Genomic DNA, 18,639 nt, shown 5'->3' on the forward strand with positions numbered 1-18,639 from the left:
GTGTGGCGTGGGTTACGGGGTGGTGCGGGTGTGGAGTGGGTTACAGGGAGGGATGCGGGTGTGGAGTGGGTTACAGGGAGGGGTGTGGAGTGGGTTACGGGGAGTGGTGCGGGTGTGGAGCGGGTTACGGAGTGGTGCGAGTGTGGAGTGGGTTACAGGGAGGGGTGCGGGTGTGGAGTGGGTTACAGGGAGGGATGTGGAGTGGGTTACAGGGAGTGGTGCGGGTGTGGAGTGGGTTACAGGGAGTGGTGCGGGTGTGGAGTGGGTTACTGAGCCAGGTTGTTGATGCAGAATCGCTGAGATCCTTTAAGACTTGACAAAGTTCTGGATCAGTCAGCTATTAGGAGCCGACTGGCCTGGTTCTCATCTGCCCTTGTGTTCTTGAGATCGCTGCTGTGGTTCAGAGTTGCTGTGTGTCTCTGTGTTGCAGGTGTGTGGGCAGTAACATCGTTCTCCTGACTCAAGCTTTCCGAAAAAAGTTTATCATTCCCGATTTCCAGACTTTCAGCAACCACATCAACCAGCTGTACGACAGCGCCAGGAAACAGAACGCTGGGAAGGTAACGCTGACAAAATACTGCGTTCTACTAAAGAGCACATGCAAATCACATTGCTAGAGTTCTGGTTTTCACTGTACCTTAACTTTTTAGGATGTTTTCCATCATTCTGGTTCTTATTTAGGGGCGTACGATACATTAATGTCATGATACAGTACGTACACAGATCGAGATACGAAACGCGATGCATGGGATGATCCTGGTGGGCTACTTGTATGATGCAGATTAAGATCAAATTTAATGAAGGACCATTTTGTTAAAAGACAAAAATGAAATGACAGGGAGAGTATGTATTCGTACCAGCTATAAAACACACTTCATTCAAGAACCATTTGGTGATCTGCAATGAGCCCTGTTGTGTTTTTGGTCTTGTATCACGATAGAAACGATACACAGTGAATAAGTGAACCCCTGTTCTCTGAAATACTGTGTTTTGAGACGTGTTAGGCTGGATCAGCCAAACTGCCTCTCTATTAGCAAGCACCAGTGCCATCTAGTAAACAGCAGTGTATTACCAGCAGAACAGTGTCAGTGCACGAGATGGCTCTGGCTTATAAAGACACGGATCCAGCCTGCTGTACACATGTCTATGGCAGCAACTAGAACTGAAGAGAGAGCAGCTCCTGAACTCCAGTGAAAGCACTTTCTTTAGAGAAGAAAATGCATCCATCGGTCCTTACAGAGGTTTCAATGCCGTTTCAAGTATTCTAGTTCAAGAGGTGTCCCCGCTCACATGTTTTGGATGCTGTTGAAGCCCGATTGACAGTGCTGTGGCATCTCTGTTTCTCTACAATGATAACCCGGGCTGATCGCTGTGTTCGCAGGTTGCTGACTACATTCCTCAGCTGGCTAAGTTCAGCCCTGACCTGTGGGGTGTTTCTCTGTGCACTGTGGACGGGCAAAGGTAGGACTCAGGACTGCATATCCCTGCCAGCACTGACACAGCGTGGACAGCTGTGTGTCCATACGATAGGACGTCACACACTTTACACACATAGGAGACAGCAGGTACAAGAGTGAGGAAACTTGCCAGCAATTTAAACTCCAGCACAGTTTACAGATCAGAATCCGGGGCTGTATTGAGTGTGTCTCACTTACATGTTTATATCTAGAGAGAAGCGCAGGTCCTATAGTGATGAAACTCACTCAGGACGGTATTAAGAGCATCACAGTCTGGGGCTGTCCGGACGCACCCTGCTTGTCTGCCTCTCTGTCCACATGACAAAGTTCTTATCCAGTTATGATGGCACCTGAACATTTTTAACACAAGTTATTAAGAAGATCACAATCTGCAGGTACAGGAGGTGTTTGTGCGTCTCTCCAAGTTTGTACATATATCTATAGAAGCTCTTATTCAATAGTGATGCAGTCTTGTCTGCATATTTATCACTGGCTATTGATAGTATCCGAATGAGATATGAAAGAGTCTGTAAACCCTGTATGTTATGGTTACTGAGAGCTCTAATTGAGAATCCACAGCAATGGCATTGGTACTGAATGTCACTGACATGCTATAAACTTTAAGTACGGCTATTTCGACACCTCTAGCTGCAAGTCAGTGTCTCTCCAGTAAAGGCAGTGCGCTTTCGATCACATGGCAGTGTATTCAAGTTCAGCTTGTCAGACCGGGTTCAGATCCAGCCAGGGGAGGGACTGAAACAATGCAAGAATGTTGGCTTACCGATGACCCTTGAAAAGGCCAGTCTCAGAATGTGGGGATACATGGAGGCACCCGGTTTGTCTCTCCCTCCAAGTGTTTACATGAATCTAGAGAGCCGCTGACTGCGTTGTGATGAAACCTGGTCACTGCGTTGTGATGAAACCCGTTATTTTAAAGAATAACCAACAAGGTCTATAGCTGCTGTGCAAGAGACATTAAGGGATGGCTTATAATGCGTGTGTTTTCAGACACTCTGTGGGCGACACAAGACTCCCCTTCTGCCTGCAGTCCTGCGTGAAGCCACTAGAGTACGCTATTGCGATCCATGAGTCTGGGACAGAGAGTGTGCACCGCTACGTGGGGAAGGAGCCCAGCGGACTGAAATTCAACAAGCTGTTCCTGAACGACGAGGGTGAGCGTCCTCTCAAACACATTCTCTATATGTGCAGTCAGGCCTGACGTTTGAAGGGGTACCTGCTTCAGTGTAGTTTACTGCTTCCAAAAGCCATTCACTGAGTCTTCAACTAAGAACAAAGATGAACGAGGGGACATGACTGAAGAGTTACCTCCTAGACTAGGACCAGAGGACACAGATAAGAGATATACTTAGGAGAAGAGGGAAGGAGACACTTCACACAGAGTGGTGAGGGGATGGAATGGGTTACCTGGTCATGTTGTTGAAGGAGACACTTCTTCACACAGAGTGGGGAGGGGATGGAATGGGTTACCTGGTCATGTTGTTGAAGGAGACACTTCTTCACACAGAGTGGTGAGGGGATGGAATGGGTTACCTAGTCATGTTGTTGAAGGAGACACTTCTTCACACAGAGTGGTGAGGGGATGGAATGGGTTACCTGGTCATGTTGTTGAAGGAGACACTTCTTCACAGAGAGTGGTGAGGGGATGGAATGGGTTACCTAGTCATGTTGTTGAAGGAGACACTTTCACACAGAGTGGCGAGGGGATGGAATGGGTTACCTGGTCATGTTGTTGAAGGAGACACTTTCACACAGAGTGGTGAGGGGATGGAATAGGTTACCTGGTCATATTGTTGAAGGAGACACTTCTTCACACAGAGTGGTGAGGGGATGGAATGGGTTACCTGGTCATGTTGTTGAAGGAGACACTTCTTCACACAGAGTGGTGAGGGGATGGAATGGGTTACCTGGTCATGTTGTTGAAGGAGACACTTCTTCACAGAGAGTGGTGAGGGGATGGAATGGGTTACCTGGTCATGTTGTTGAAGGAGACACTTCTTCACACAGATTGGGGAGGGGATGGAATGGGTTACCTAGTCATGTTGATGATGCTGAATCTCTAGGATCCTTTAAGAACCGACTTGACAAAGTTCTGAGATCAGTCAGCTGCTGGGAACTGGACGAGTGCTGATGGGCTGAACGGCCTCCTCTCGCTCGTGCATTTTCTTCTGTTTCTTATCTAATGGCTGGCTGTTGGTTGTGTCTCTGCAGATCGGCCTCATAATCCCATGGTGAATGCAGGGGCCATTGTCATCAGCTCCCTCATAAAGGTAAGACTGGACTGGAGACTCATACACTCTCTGAGTCACTTTCCTATACTGGATTTCATGTCTCAGGTGAGTTACTGTCTTCAAACTGCATTCTCATAGGTTTGTTTTATGGTCCCCTCACTTTTTCAAGGTGTTTCTTAATGCATTTACTTAAACACTGTGATATTTCAATATATGTTTGTTAGAACCTTTATTACAGGGGGGCCCCCGAGTGGCGCATCCAGTAAAAGCACTCGCTAGAGTGCAGGATGCGCTCTATAGTCTGGACGTCGCGAGTTCGAGTCCAGGCTATTCCACAGCCGACTGTGGACGGGAGCTCCCAGGGGGCAGTGCACAATTGGCTGAGCGTCGCCCGGGGGAGGGAGGGCTTGGTCGGCCAGGGTGTCCTCGGCTCACCGCGCACCAGCGACCCCTGTAGTCTGGCCGGGCGCCTGCGGGCTTGCCTGTAAGCTGCCCAGAGCTGCATTGTCCTCCGACGCTGTAGCTCTGAGGTGGCTGCATGGTGAGTCTGCAGAGTGTAAAGAAGCAGTCGGCTGACGGCACACGCTTCGGTGGACAGCGTGCGTTCATCTTCCCCAGTCTGGAGCTCAGGTTAGTGGAAAGCCAGCGTTCTACTAAAGAAACTTCAGTTGAGTGACGCTGTGGTTCAGTAGTGTCAGTCTGTATGGGAGCTCCAGTGCGGTTATGTGATTAAACCCAGATGGATGTCCGTTAGCAGTTCAGCTTGTCGCTCTTTATTTGTCCATTGAGCATTTTGGTCCCTCTCTCTCTCTCTCGGTCTCTGTCTCTCTCTCCCCCCCCCCCCCCCCCTCTCTCTCTCTCTCTCGGTCTCGGTCTCTGTCTCTTGGTCTCGGTCTCTCTCGGTCTCTGTCTCTTGGTCTCGGTCTCTCTCGGTCTCTGTCTCTCTCTCTCTCTCTCTCGGTCTCTGTCTCTCTCTCTCTCTCTCTCGGTCTCGGTCTCTCTCTCTCTCGGTCTCGGTCTCTGTCTCTCTCTCTCTTGGTCTCGGTCTCTCTCGGTCTCTGTCTCTGTCTCTCTCTCTCTCTCTCTCTCTCTCTCTCTCTCTCTCCCTCCCGGTCTCTGTCTCTCTCTCTCTCCCCCCCTCTCTCTCTCTCGGTCTCTGTCTCTCTCTCTCTCTCTCTCTCTCTCTCTCTCTCTCTCCCCCCCTCTCTCTCTCTCTCTCTGTCTCGATCTCTCTCTCTCTCTCTCTCTCTCTCTCGATTTGCTGCTCACATGCTGCCATGTCACAATGCAGGTTGTGAAGGGGGGCGTTGACCTCCCCTTTAGCCAATCAGAATCGAGAGAGAGAGCAGTGGTGTTTTGGAGGCCTGACAGGAATTCAGGAAGAATTTAACAGCTGATTGGAAAATAAACAACCACAGCCCCCCCCCCCCCCCCCCTTTCTACATCACAGGAGTTATAAAGCCACTCCAGTCGTCATTCAGCTGATAATGTTAGGCAATGCGAGATGAGTCTGTGAAGTCTATATTTATTTATTTGTCACCTTTTCATTAAATAATTTAGACTTAAATAATACAGCTTTGTGCAAAAAATCTGCTTTAAAACTACAGGCAGGCTATTGAATTTTACAGTCGACTCAACAGCAGTGTCAGAGCAATGATGTTAGAGCAGTGTTACACTGACGGGTACATTAGAAGCCTCGTTCTAGCTGTTTATGTAGATCAGCCTGGAATGAAAGCTGCACACTGTGTAACGACAGGTAGGGATGTGCAGAAAGGTTACGTATAAGGAAGTTGCTGTACAGTATTGTAATGCTATGACACAAGCAGCACAGTATAACATACAGAACAGCATCTTCACAGCTTTCTCATGTTTTAATGACTGCACTGTGTTGACCAGCAGAGATGAATGGCTTGAATTATTACGCAACACCGCCACCTCCTGGTTGTTTTTTGGGATTGACACAACAGTTTCCTTGCAGATCACTGCATTGCTCTGCAGATTGCTCAGTTGTACTGCAGCCTCTCAATGGTTTTTACTGACAACTTAACTTTATTTTTTATTTTTTTCTTGCAGCCAGGAGCCAACAAAGCTGAGAAATTTGATTATGTGAGTAGCCTTGTCTGTTTTAATATGTTTTACCACAATGGAAAAATACTGAATGGAAGCAGGAGGCTGTGTGGTCCAGTGGTTAAAGAAAAGGGCTTGTAACCAGGAGGTCCCCGGTTCAAATCCCAGCTCACTCACTGTGTGACCCTGAGCAAGTCACTTCACCTCCTTGTGCTCCGTCTTTCTAGTGAGATGTTGTTGTAAGAGACTCTACAGCTGATGCATAGTTCACACACCCTAGTGTCTGTAAGTCGCCTTGGATAAAGGCATCTGCTAAATAGACAAATAATAATAAACTAATGTACTTGGAATTGATTTGAAGGGTGGGTGCTGTTTGAGATGAACTGCTCACACAAACACCCCTATCAAGAGTCCTCTAGAACAGCTACTAATCTCACAGAGTTGACTTTAAAAATCTATGTATAACTAAGTCAAGGTGCTCTGTGTGACTGTACTGTTTCTCACACTGTGTAGTATTTTAAAGCTACTTGGAATAAATTAATTTATTTATTAATGTTCTAAAAATGTAATTCTGTTAATGGACTAGATGACGTGGCTGGGAAACCCATTACATACATGACCCAGAAGACACTGCTGGGGTGAAAGGACCCAGGAAGTGCAAATACCCGAGAATAAGGCATGGAAACTGTGAGCTTCCTTTAACCTAAAGTAGTCCCAGATACCATGTTTAAAATGGAAATACATGTTTGCTGTACCATGTGTTTCTTTCAAAACTGCACAGTTCAGTATTGGCTTGGGTTGAAATTCATTCATAATGTTTTTCACTGAGAGTGACTTTCCACCTTTCAGGTAATGGAGTTTCTCAACAAGATGGCCGGTAAGGAATACATCGGATTCAGCAACGCCACGTGAGTCTATCAGCCTTCAAAATCCCTGTCCTTCCAGTTCACGTTCGGGCTGTGCAAAGAGGCTGAACTTCACTGGGGACTCCGAGGGGGCGTCACATTGGCTCTGACTCTCCCGGGGTGGAGGATGGGAAACCGGCAGGGATTCCTTCTCTTCATCACGCAGCAGCAAACCCTACTGGTTAGACACGGAGCACATTCAGAGTGAATAAAAAGCAGGCAGATCTCTGTTCTCCTGGATCGGTAGCCCCGCCCACCTCTGCTCTGGATTGCTCAGCGTAAAAGCGATTCTGGCTTCAGGCTTGTGAGATCGGAGGACGCTCACACGCCCTCAGAACGTCTGTGCTGTGTGGGGATCCGCTGCGGTGAGGAGAAAAAACATAATTGGACATTCCAAATTGGGAGGAAAAATAAATAAAATAATAATTGGTCACTAAATTTAAAAAAAAAATCCACATCCTTCTGTAAATATAGAGGCTGTGGGGTCCCAGAGAGTCTCCCTTGGTAAAGGCACGGCCGTGTGGTGTGCAGGGGGAGTCATACAGTCATGGGAGTGCAGGGGTCCCCGAGGGTCTCCCCTGGTAAAGGCACGGCCGCGTGGTGTGCATGGAGAGTCATACAGTCAGGGGAGTGCAGGGGTCCCCGATGGTCTCCCCTGGTAAAGGCACGGCCGCGTGGTGTGCAGGGGGAGTCACACAGTCAGGGGAGCGCAGGGGACCCCGAGGGTCTCCCTTGGTAAAGGACAATTTATTTAAACCCCAGTCAAATAATTATTCATTGATTTTACTTCTAGATTTGAAGATGTCATTACTATAGTCTACTGTCCTTTTAACAAAGCAAATCTGAATTGCAGGTTTCAGTCGGAGAAAGAGACGGGAGACAGGAATTTTGCCATCGGATACTACTTGAAAGAGAAGAAGGTAAAGCTGCAGTCTTACCTGAGTAAGAGCAGGTCCACTGCACTGGACTTCAGAGACAGAGAACGTCCTGCAGCGTTGCAACCCTGCTGGGAATAAGAGTGGGACACAGTGCTCAGATAGACTGTGCTTCTCAATTATTACACACGTTTTAAGAAAAATAAAGATGTTAAAATTGAATAGGGGAGCTAAACATGGGGGACTAGTTTTGGTATTTCTAACATGAAAGCAGGTATTTGACTCTTTTTAACAATGTGCTGAAAATACTAGTGGTGACGATTATAACTAGATGTTTTTGAGGAGTTCAAAATACACTGTAGTAAATGAGTCCTGTGTTAGAGTAACACAGTTCAGTCCTGTGTTAGAGTATTTCAGTGTTAGTCAAATACTCTAAAAGGTGAGGGATTTATTATTTTGTCAGCCCCTGAGAAATACAGGTTGCAAAGGAGCAAGCCTGGTTAAACACGGTCTCTTTTCCTTTCTCAGTGTTTTCCCAGTGGGGCTGACATGATTGCTGCACTGGACTTTTACTTCCAGGTAAACTGACCACCGGGTTCTAATCTGTGCTGCGAGACGGTAATGTGAAAGCAGTGTGATTGCATCTGTGCTGTGAGACGGTAATGTGAAAGCAGAGTGATTGCGTCTGTGCTGCGAGACAGTAATGTGAAAGCAGAGTGATTGCGTCTGTGCTGCGAGACGGTAATGTGAAAGCAGAGTGATTGTGTCTGTGCTGCGAGACGGTAATGTGAAAGCAGAGTGATTGCATCTGTGCTGTGAGATGGTAATGTGAAAGCACAGTGATTGTGTCTGTGCTGCGAGACGGTAATGTGAAAGCAGAGTGATTGTGTCTGTGCTGCGAGACGGTAATGTGAAAGCAGAGTGATTGTGTCTGTGCTGCAGGATGGTAATGTGAAAGCAGAGTGATTGTGTCTGTGCTGCGAGACGGTAATGTGAAAGCACAGTGATTGTGTCTGTGCTGCGAGACGGTAATGTGAAAGCAGAGTGATTGTGTCTGTGCTGCAGGATGGTAATGTGAAAGCAGAGTGATTGTGTCTGTGCTGTGAGATGGTAATGTGAAAGCAGAGTGATTGCATCTGTGCTGCGAGACGGTAATGTGAAAGCACAGTGATTGTGTCTGTGCTGCGAGACGGTAATGTGAAAGCAGAGTGATTGTGTCTGTGCTGCAGGATGGTAATGTGAAAGCAGAGTGATTGTGTCTGTGCTGCGAGACGGTAATGTGAAAGCAGAGTGATCGTGTCTGTGCTGCGAGACGGTCATGTGAAAGCAGAGTGATTGTGTCTGTGCTGCAGGATGGTAATGTGAAAGCAGAGTGATCGTGTCTGTGCTGCAGGATGGTAATGTGAAAGCAGAGTGATTGTGTCTGTGCTGCGAGACGGTAATGTGAAAGCAGAGTGATCGTGTCTGTGCTGCGAGACGGTCATGTGAAAGCAGAGTGATTGCGTCTGTGCTGCAGGACGGTAATGTTAAAGCAGAGTGATCGTGTCTGTGCTGCAAGACGGTAATGTGAAAGCAGAGTGATTGTGTCTGTGCTGCGAGACGGTAATGTGAAAGCAGAGTGATTGCGTCTGTGCTGCAGGACGGTAATGTTAAAGCAGAGTGATCGTGTCTGTGCTGTGAGACGGTAATGTGAAAGCACAGTGATTGTGTCTGTGCTGCGAGACGGTAATGTGAAAGCAGAGTGATCGTGTCTGTGCTGCGAGACGGTAATGTGAAAGCAGAGTGATTGCATCTGTGCTGTGAGATGGTAATGTGAAAGCAGAGTGATCGTGTCTGTGCTGCAAGACGGTAATGTGAAAGCAGAGTGATCGTGTCTGTGCTGCGAGACGGTAATGTGAAAGCAGAGTGATTGCATCTGTGCTGCAGGACGGTAATGTGAAAGCAGAGTGATCGTGTCTGTGCTGTGAGATGGTAATGTGAAAGCAGAGTGATCGTGTCTGTGCTGTGAGATGGTAATGTGAAAGCAGAGTGATCGTGTCTGTGCTGTGAGATGGTAATGTGAAAGCAGAGTGATCGTGTCTGTGCTGCAAGACGGTAATGTGAAAGCAGAGTGATTGTGTCTGTGCTGCAGGATGGTAATGTGAAAGCACAGTGATTGTGTCTGTGCTGTGAGATGGTAATGTGAAAGCACAGTGATTGTGTCTGTGCTGCGAGACAGTAATGTGAAAGCAGAGTGATTGCGTGACTCTTCCTTGTTGGGCTCTTCCATTCGTTCTCAAATGTGCGGCTTTGAAAGAAACACATGTTGCAGTGTATTTGTATTTTAAAACATGATACCTGGTACTGCACGTGGGTAAAGAAATCTCTGTTTGCAAGCCATGCTTTCAGTTAGTGTTGCACTTGCTTAGTCACCCGGAGGGTGTCTTCACCTTTTTTTTTTTTTTTTTTTTTAAATTTAGTAGTCGCCAATTATTTGTATCTTTCTCCCAATTTGGCATATCCAGTTATTTTTAGGCTCAGCTCACCGCTACCACCCCTACGCTGACTCGGGAGGGCGAAGACGAACACACGCTGTCCTTCGAAGCGTGTGCCGTCAGCCAACCGCTTTTTTTCACACTGCGGACTCGCCGTGCAGCCACCCAAGAGCTACAGCGTCGGAGGACGACGCAGCTCTGGCAGCTTACAGGCAAGCCCGCAGGCGCCCAGCCAGACTACAGGGGTCGCTGGTGCGCGGTGAGCTGACCTAAGCACCCCCCACCCCCGGGCGACGCTCGGCCAATTGTGCGCTGCCCCCTGGGAGCTCCTGTCCATGGTTGGCAATGGAATATCTTGCACTCGAACCGGCGACGTCCAGGCAATAGGGCGCATCCTGCACTCCACGCGGAGCGCCTTTACTGGATGCGCCACTCGGGAGCCCGTCCCCACCTCTTCAACAGGTTCTTTCCTGTCATTAACCAACCAGGTGCTTCCCCTGCTGACTGGCATGCTTACAGCCAGGAACATGACCCAGAAGACACTGCTGAGGCGAAATGACCCAGGAAGTGCAAGATGACTTGAAAAAAAGGCATGGAAAGTGAGAACTTTCTTTAACCTAAAGTGCCATATATCATGCTTTAAACAGAAAATACAAGTTTGCCTAACATGCATTTCTTTAAGAACTGCACAGACTAATGTAGCTAAACAAGTAAGGTTTATGGACCGAATGGGTATTTACCTACTAAAAATTGTATGCCAGAGCTGCTCTCTGAGGGTACAAAAGGACTGTGCTCACAGATCTCAGTGCCATTTTTCCTTTCAAGACTGATGGGTCCCCGAATGGCTCACCTGGTAAAAGCACTGCCGAGCGGCGTGCAGGTGAGTCATACAACCAGAGATCGCAGGTTCCATTCCTGGTTGTGCGAGGCAGCCGGTCTTCACTGGGGACTCCAGGGGGCGCCGCGTGGCTTTGGAGCTCCCAGGGTTGAGGAGGTGGGATCCGGCTTAGACTGTTTCTCCTCACCGCCCTACAGCGACCCCTACAGACCAGGCACCGAGTGAGCTTGGGGGCGGAGATTTACTGGGCTGGTCTTTGTCCTCCAGAGGCTGGTAGCCCGCGGACATCCGCTCTCAAGTTCCTGGGTGTAAAAAGATGCCGATCGCCCCAAGGGATCGGAGGACGGAGGACTGTGTGGAGAATCGCCGCCGTGAAGGAGGAAAGTAATAATAATTGGGCATTCCAAACTGGGAGAAAATTAAAAATAATTGGAGATTCTAAATAAAAAAAAAAAAAAGATTGACCTCATTGGAGAGCCTTGTTCAGCCACCTAACCAGTACTGACCGGCCATGTGCCGATGAGGTTCCGAACAAGTACTGAACCGGTTCTGAACGAGTACCGATCCGGTGTTACATACACCAACCCGACCCGGTCCCGCGCGGGTCTTGACCTACCTGGTCGATATATATAAGCAGACTGAAGCAACAGCTGTACAACCCTATATTGTCCAATGCAGTGCTTGCTCCTTGCATCATACCCGGGTTCTATCCCCGTGAGACATGCAAGGACAGTCTGCCTGTGGCCAGAGCATGCCAAGGAGGCACTGGTTAATTGCAGCTTCTGCGAATTTTGTGCCCCTTTCTCCAAGCGCATGCTTGAGAAGAGATTATCCCGCAGCTCTGAGGAGTGTTCTGCGTTCCTTACTCCTGCTCAGTGCTCTTCCCCATCACCCCCTCTTACAGAGGTGACTGCGTCCTCACACCATGGCTCTGTGCCAAGGGAGAGCAGGCGACACGCTCGGGAAAGCAGAGGAAGAAGAGTCGCCATTCCAGGCGATCGGCAGACTCGGAGGAGGTGGAGAAAATCTGGGCAGCTGCTTCCCATCAAATAACAGTCCTCGTGCAGCTGCTGCAGGAGCGCTCGGCACAACAGCTGCACGAGCTGCGCCTGGTGAACAAAAACCTGCTCCGGTTGTCCAAACTCAGCGGACAGACTGTAGGCAGAAAAGCTGGCCGCAGGCATTTTGGCTTTCCCAGGCACGTGTGCCTGACGGGGACAAGGCACCACTGTTAAACACCTCGATCACTTCAGGGCATGTGTTCGGTAACATGCGACCACCTCCAGTACATAAATCAGCGGCAGACTGGCGTCCTAGGCCCCAGCAGCCTCAAAGACCAGCACAGCCGGTTAAAGCGCTATCACCTCCGCAAAGTGGGTGAGTGAGTTGCAGACATTCTCTAGTGAAAGGACAAAGGTCAAAGGTCACGATCCGTACCAAGCCAGGCTTTTTTGCCGAAGACGATCTCGGCGTTTCCAGTCTATGGAATTGGAGGCTTTCCATCCACCCCCTTTGCAGTCTGACAAAGAGTGACAGTTCCATGCTTTCTGCCCAGTTCGTACCCTGGCATACTCTGTTGACAGGACGAAGCAGAACATGTCTGCTATGGGGCGAAGTCCATTATCTAAGCAGTGGCTGTCCAAGTGGATCGCAGACATGGTCAGGACTGCCTATGAACTGGCCACCCTCCAGAAAAGCTCACTGCCCATTCCAGGGTGCATCTGTCAAAGATCCTCAAAACCCTGGTTTTGGAACTAGAGCGTTAAGGGCGGCTTCTCAGTCGACAACACAGGCATAGAGGTGAAACTCCTCAGTCTTGCCCTTGTGGTGGCTTGGGCATACTGACCCATTTGGTAATGGTTACATTTTATACTTGAAAGGGAACGTTAGGTTATTATTGTAACCCTGGATCCCTGAAATAGAAATGTAACTATTAACCTTCAGGGTCGCTGTGTCCATGATTGCAGCAGGCTTGAAGGAGAAATGACGTTGATCTGTGAGCGCAGTCCTTTTGTACCCTCGGAGGCAGTCATGACTGCCTCACAGGCTCGCTGAGCAGCTTTGGTATACAGTTTTCAGGATTCGGTAATGGTTGCATTTCTATTTCAGGGAACCAGGGCTATGGTAATAACCTCACGTTTTTGTTTCTCGCTCTCTTAGCTGTGCTCCATCGAGGTGACGTGTGAGTCGGGCAGTGTGATGGCCGCCACGCTGGCAAACGGAGGGATCTGTCCAATCACAGGAGAGCGGGTCCTTAGCGCCGAGGCGGTGCGCAACACCCTGAGTCTCATGCACTCCTGTGGGATGTACGACTACTCGGGACAATTTGCCTTCCACGTGAGTCTGTCTGTCTGTCTGTCTGTCGGTCCTCTCCCTGCTCTGACCTGTCTGTCCTCTCCCTGCTCTGACCTGTCTGTCTGTCTGTCTGTCTGTCCTCTTTCTGCTCTGACCCATCTGTCTGTCTGCCTGTCCTCTCCCTGCTCTGACCTGTCTGTCCTCTCCCTGCTCTGACCTGTCTGTCTGTCTGTCTGTCCTCTCCCTGCTCTGACCTGTCTGTCCTCTCCCTGCTCTGACTTGTCTGTCTGTCTGTCCTCTTCCTGCTCTGACCCATCTGTCTGTCTGCCTGTCCTCTCCCTGCTCTGACCTGTCTGTCTGTCTGTCTGTCTGTCTGTCTGTCCTCTTCCTGCTCTGACCCATCTGTCTGTCTGCCTGTCCTCTCCCTGCTCTGACCTGTCTGTCCTCTCCCTGCTCTGACCTGTCTGTCTGCCTGTCCTCTCCCTGCTCTGACCTGTCTGTCCTCTCCCTGCTCTGACCTGTCTGTCTGTCTGTCCTCTCCCTGCTCTGACCTGTCTGTCCTCTCCCTGCTCTGACTTGTCTGTCTGTCTGTCTGTCCTCTTCCTGCTCTGACCCATCTGTCTGTCTGCCTGTCCTCTCCCTGCTCTGACCTGTCTGTTCTCTCCCTGCTCTGACCTGTCTGTCTGTCTGTCCTCTCCCCGCTCTGACCTGTTTCTGTCTGTCTGTCCTCTCCGTTCTCTGACCTGTCTGCCCTCTCCCTGCTCTGACCTGTCTGTCTGCCTGTCCTCTCCCTGCTCTGACCTGTCTCTGTCTGTCTGTCCTCTCCCTGCTCTGACCTGTCTGTCCTCTCCCTGCTCTGACTTGTCTGTCTGTCTGTCCTCTTCCTGCTCTGACCCATCTGTCTGTCTGCCTGTCCTCTCCCTACTCTGACCTGTCTGTCTGTCTGTCTGTCTGTCCTCTTCCTGCTCTGACCCATCTGTCTGTCTGCCTGTCCTCTCCCTGCTCTGACCTGTCTGTCCTCTCCCTGCTCTGACCTGTCTGTCTGCCTGTCCTCTCCCTGCTCTGACCTGTCTGTCCTCTCCCTGCTCTGACCTGTCTGTCTGTCTGTCCTCTCCCTGCTCTGACCTGTCTGTCCTCTCCCTGCTCTGACTTGTCTGTCTGTCTGTCTGTCCTCTTCCTGCTCTGACCCATCTGTCTGTCTGCCTGTCCTCTCCCTGCTCTGACCTGTCTGTTCTCTCCCTGCTCTGACCTGTCTGTCTGTCTGTCCTCTCCCCGCTCTGACCTGTTTCTGTCTGTCTGTCCTCTCCGTTCTCTGACCTGTCTGCCCTCTCCCTGCTCTGACCTGTCTGTCTGCCTGTCCTCTCCCTGCTCTGACCTGTCTCTGTCCGTCTGTCCTCTCCCTGCTCTGACCTGTCTGTCTATCTGTCTGTCTCTGTGTCTGCAGGTGGGTCTCCCTGCCAAGTCTGGTGTCTCGGGGGCGGTGCTCCTGGTGGTACCCAATGTGATGGGGATGATGTGCTGGTCGCCCCGTGTGGACAGAGTGGGGAACAGCGTGCGGGGAATTCACTTCTGTCAGGTACCACAATCTACAATCTGTTCCCTTAAAGAAATGATTGCTGTTTTCTCCAGTGACCCTTCTAAAAGTTTCCCACAGTACAAGCATAGCAAAGTACAGTGGAATAAAGCTGTGTGAAAGCACTGTTAAGCAAAGGATAGCATTGTAAACCAATAGAGGTGTGGTACAGCACATTAAAAACATGGCAAGATATAGTAAATGCATTGTATAACCATGGAGAGACCTGTGAGATTACCCTGCAAGTTACTGTGGTCAACTTTTAGAAGGGATTCTCATGACAATTCCAGTAATTATTGTAAAATACAAAACAAAATTAACAGGCAGTAGGGGGCTCCTGAGTGGCGCATCCAGTAAAGGCACTCTGCCCGGAGTGCAGGATGCGCCCTATAGCCTGGAGATCACAGATTCGAATCCAGGCTATGCCTCTGCTGACCGTGGCCGGGAGTTCCCAGGGGGCGGCGCACAATTGGCCAGGCGCTGCCCAGGCGGAGAGGGTTTAGGTTGGCTGGGGAGTCCTCGGCTCACCGCACACCAGCGACCCCTGTGGCTGGCCGGGCACCTGCAGGCCTGCCTGTGTGCAATTCAGAACTGCGTGGTCCTCCGACGCTGAAAAAAGCGGACGGCTGACGGCACACGTTTCAGAGGACGCGAGCGCTCGTCTTCGTCTCTCCAGAGTTAATGTGGGGGTTGCAGCGGTGAGCCGGGTTGAATAATTGGGTGAAAAATAATTGCAGATTCCAAATTTATAAAAAAAATATATATATAAAAAAAATGTCATATTTCAATGGCCAGCTTGCAGCAGTGTGACATCACCAAGCTTTGAATTCAGAGCTCCCCACAGCAAAAAAGACATTACTTAACTAAATCTATCATCATAAGTAAATGCTTCAATTGGACATTGAAAACACATCAGTCATAGGAAAAGCAGTGATTGCTACTCACGCCAATGTGTATCTTCTGGGAGTTCTCTTAAAGAAAAAATCAAGGCAAGTACAGCGTTGAAAGTACAAGATAGTTCTGCCAGTTTTATTGTTTAATGCTATGAAAACAATACCATAAAAAATACACTTTTAACAGAGTGTGTGCCCTTTTCATATAGGAAAGTGATGGAGTTACTGTACTGTAAGAGAACTCCAATCTCACCTTGTGTCTCTCTGCTCTGTACTGTAAGAGAACTCCAATCTCACCTTGTGTCTCTGCTCTGTACTGTAAGAGAACTCCAATCTCACGCTGTGTCTCTCTGCTCTGTACTGTAAGAGAACTCCAATCTCACGCTGTGTCTCTCTGCTCTGTACTGTAAGAGAACTCCAATCTCACGCTGTGTCTCTCTGCTCTGTACTGTAAGAGAACTCCAATCTCACGCTGTGTCTCTCTGCTCTGTACTGTAAGAGAACTCCAATCTCACGCTGTGTCTCTCTGCTCTGTACTGTAAGAGAACTCCAATCTCACGCTGTGTCTCTCTGCTCTGTACTGTAAGAGAACTCCAATCTCACGCTGTGTCTCTCTGCTATACTGTAAGAGAACTCCAATCTCACGCTGTGTCTCTCTGCTCTACTGTAAGAGAACTCCAATCTCACACTGTGTCTCTCTGCTCTACTGTAAGAGAACTCCAATCTCACGCTGTGTCTCTCTGCTCTGTACTGTAAGAGAACTCCAATCTCATGCTGTGTCTCTCTGCTCTACTGTAAGAGAACTCCAATCTCATGCTGTGTCTCTCTGCTCTGTACTGTAAGAGAACTCCAATCTCACGCTGTGTCTCTCTGCTCTGTACTGTAAGAGAACTCCAATCTCACCTTGTGTCTTGCCTTCCCCAGGATCTGGTCTCTCTGTTTAATTTCCACAACTATGACAACCTGCATCACTTCACCAAGAAACTGGACCCGCGTCGGCAGCCAGGCGATGCCAGGGTCAGTCCTCACGAACTCACTGCCTTTTATACTGTGTTACAGAACAACACTTTGAAAAAACATAGCCTTGTATTTTGCATGATTTGTATGTTTTATGGTCGTTAATAACTGCTTTCATTCTGTAAGATTTATCATTTATTTTTCTTGTTTCAAACTTTTTGAACTGCAAACCTGTATACAGGTTAAGATAACGCCACTATTGTTCCCAGAGTGGCTCTCCTGGTAAAGGAAATGCCTTGAGGTGTGCACAGGTGTTGGTCGCACCCAGCACAGGTATTGACTCTGTCTCTCTCCCGTCTCTCGTAGAATAAGTCTGTTGTGAATCTGCTGTTTGCTGCTTACAGCGGGGATGTGTCCGCTTTGAGAAGGTGGGTGAAGGTGAATACAAACAGCCAAACCAAATCAACACAGCGATACGGATAACACAGGACACAGAGGTACAGTAACATCACTCCAGCAAACACAGCGATACAGACAACACAGGACACAGAGGTACAGTAACGTGACTCCAGCAAACACTGCGATACAGACAACACAGGACACAGAGGTACAGTAACGTGACTCCAGCAAACACAGCGATACAGACAGCACAGGACACAAAGGTACAGTAACGTGACTCCAGCAAACACTGCGATACAGACAACACAGGACACAGAGGTACAGTAACGTGACTCCAGCAAACACAGCGATACAGACAACACGGGACACAAAGGTACAGTAACGTGACTCCAGCAAACACAGCGATACAGACAACACAAGACACAAAGGTACAGTAACATGACTCCAGCAAACACAGTGGGGGGTCTGGAACACTTTAAAAGGATCGGAACGTCGAAAAGAATTCCATAAATGTGCACTTCGCTGTACAGGTCCAGTTTTGAAAGTAAACCTTTTTATTTTAAAACATGATCATCAGGTTGAAGAAGTTTGCAGGCCTTGCTTTCAGTTAGTCCTGCGCTTCCTTGGTCACCTGGACAGTGGAATTGGCCCCGCCCCTTCAGGGCCTTCTTTCCTGTCAGTAACCAATCCGCTGCTTTCCCTATAAACATGTTTTGCAGCCAGTAAGAGGCTTTTACCCCTGGGGTGAAATGACAGAGGAAGTGAAGCAGTAACAGACTTCCTGTATGCAAACTGAGAACGTTCTTTACTGTCATGTGTTTAAAATGAAAATACCTGCTCGCTGTCACAAAACTTTCAAAACAGGGAAGATTTATGAAATTATTACGCATTCAAGTTTGCTTTTCTCCTTATTCCTTGCTTGGACACGATCACTACTCGTTGAATGAAATGTAAGTACATTCCCATTAGTTACGAATGCACTAAACCCTTTCAGGCCTGAAACGTTCTGCGCACACGATCACAGGAACCATAAGCATGTCAGATGATATGAATTTATTACTTTGAATTGAATTTCAGCAACACGATTTAAAAGGACTGTATCATATTATAGCTATGCAGAAAGCCTGTTTTAAGCTTTTAGCGTGCAGCTACAAATCGAAGGGTCCAGGGGTGGCTCGTCGGAGGAGGCACTGCCTTATTAATTCATATTATTCAACAATAAATAGAAAGCTTTAACACAGAGGCAGCTGTCCGATAAAATTCTCCACTCGGTCACCGCAGTACATTCAGAGGAGGAGGCAGACCTGCTCTTGTCCCCTCTAGTTATGATTAGCACATTCTATTAGCCAATCACATTCTTCCATTTGTTTAGCTGGCTTGCATGGAACACTGAGTAAAGTTGTCTAAAAAAAAAGAAACAGCTAAGGTAGGCATGCCTCCCCTCCCTTTTGCCTGTTTTAGCCAATCACAAGGCATGTGCCCTCCCTCATTGATGACCTCGTATGCTGATACTGACGAGTGAAGGGAATGAAGCGTGGTTTAGAAGGACGTAGAGAATGCCTAGAGATTGATTAATTTACATTGTAATCTTTTTTTTTTTTTTTTTTAATTAAGAGTTCTCTTTGTTTCTTCGAATTGTACCTTGCTCCAGAATTAA

At 48.5% G+C, this 18,639-nt stretch overlaps 1 protein-coding gene across 1 annotated transcript in view; it reads left to right on the plus strand.

Annotated features, from left to right (window-relative positions):
• LOC117401091 (glutaminase kidney isoform, mitochondrial-like) overlaps positions 1–18,639 on the plus strand; it is a 33,999-nt gene that overhangs the window by 9,593 nt on the left and 5,767 nt on the right. The window contains exons 4-15 of the mRNA XM_059013273.1: positions 431–560; positions 1,382–1,461; positions 2,466–2,629; positions 3,687–3,745; positions 5,780–5,812; positions 6,623–6,681; positions 7,532–7,598; positions 8,082–8,132; positions 13,026–13,202; positions 14,605–14,736; positions 16,551–16,643; positions 16,950–17,011. Of these exons, the coding sequence (XP_058869256.1) occupies positions 431–560; positions 1,382–1,461; positions 2,466–2,629; positions 3,687–3,745; positions 5,780–5,812; positions 6,623–6,681; positions 7,532–7,598; positions 8,082–8,132; positions 13,026–13,202; positions 14,605–14,736; positions 16,551–16,643; positions 16,950–17,011 (1,107 nt within the window). The remainder of the gene's footprint in view (positions 1–430; positions 561–1,381; positions 1,462–2,465; positions 2,630–3,686; positions 3,746–5,779; positions 5,813–6,622; positions 6,682–7,531; positions 7,599–8,081; positions 8,133–13,025; positions 13,203–14,604; positions 14,737–16,550; positions 16,644–16,949; positions 17,012–18,639) is intronic.

Source organism: Acipenser ruthenus, chromosome 45 (assembly GCF_902713425.1).
Source record: "Acipenser ruthenus chromosome 45, fAciRut3.2 maternal haplotype, whole genome shotgun sequence".
Lineage (NCBI taxonomy): Eukaryota > Metazoa > Chordata > Actinopteri > Acipenseriformes > Acipenseridae > Acipenser > Acipenser ruthenus.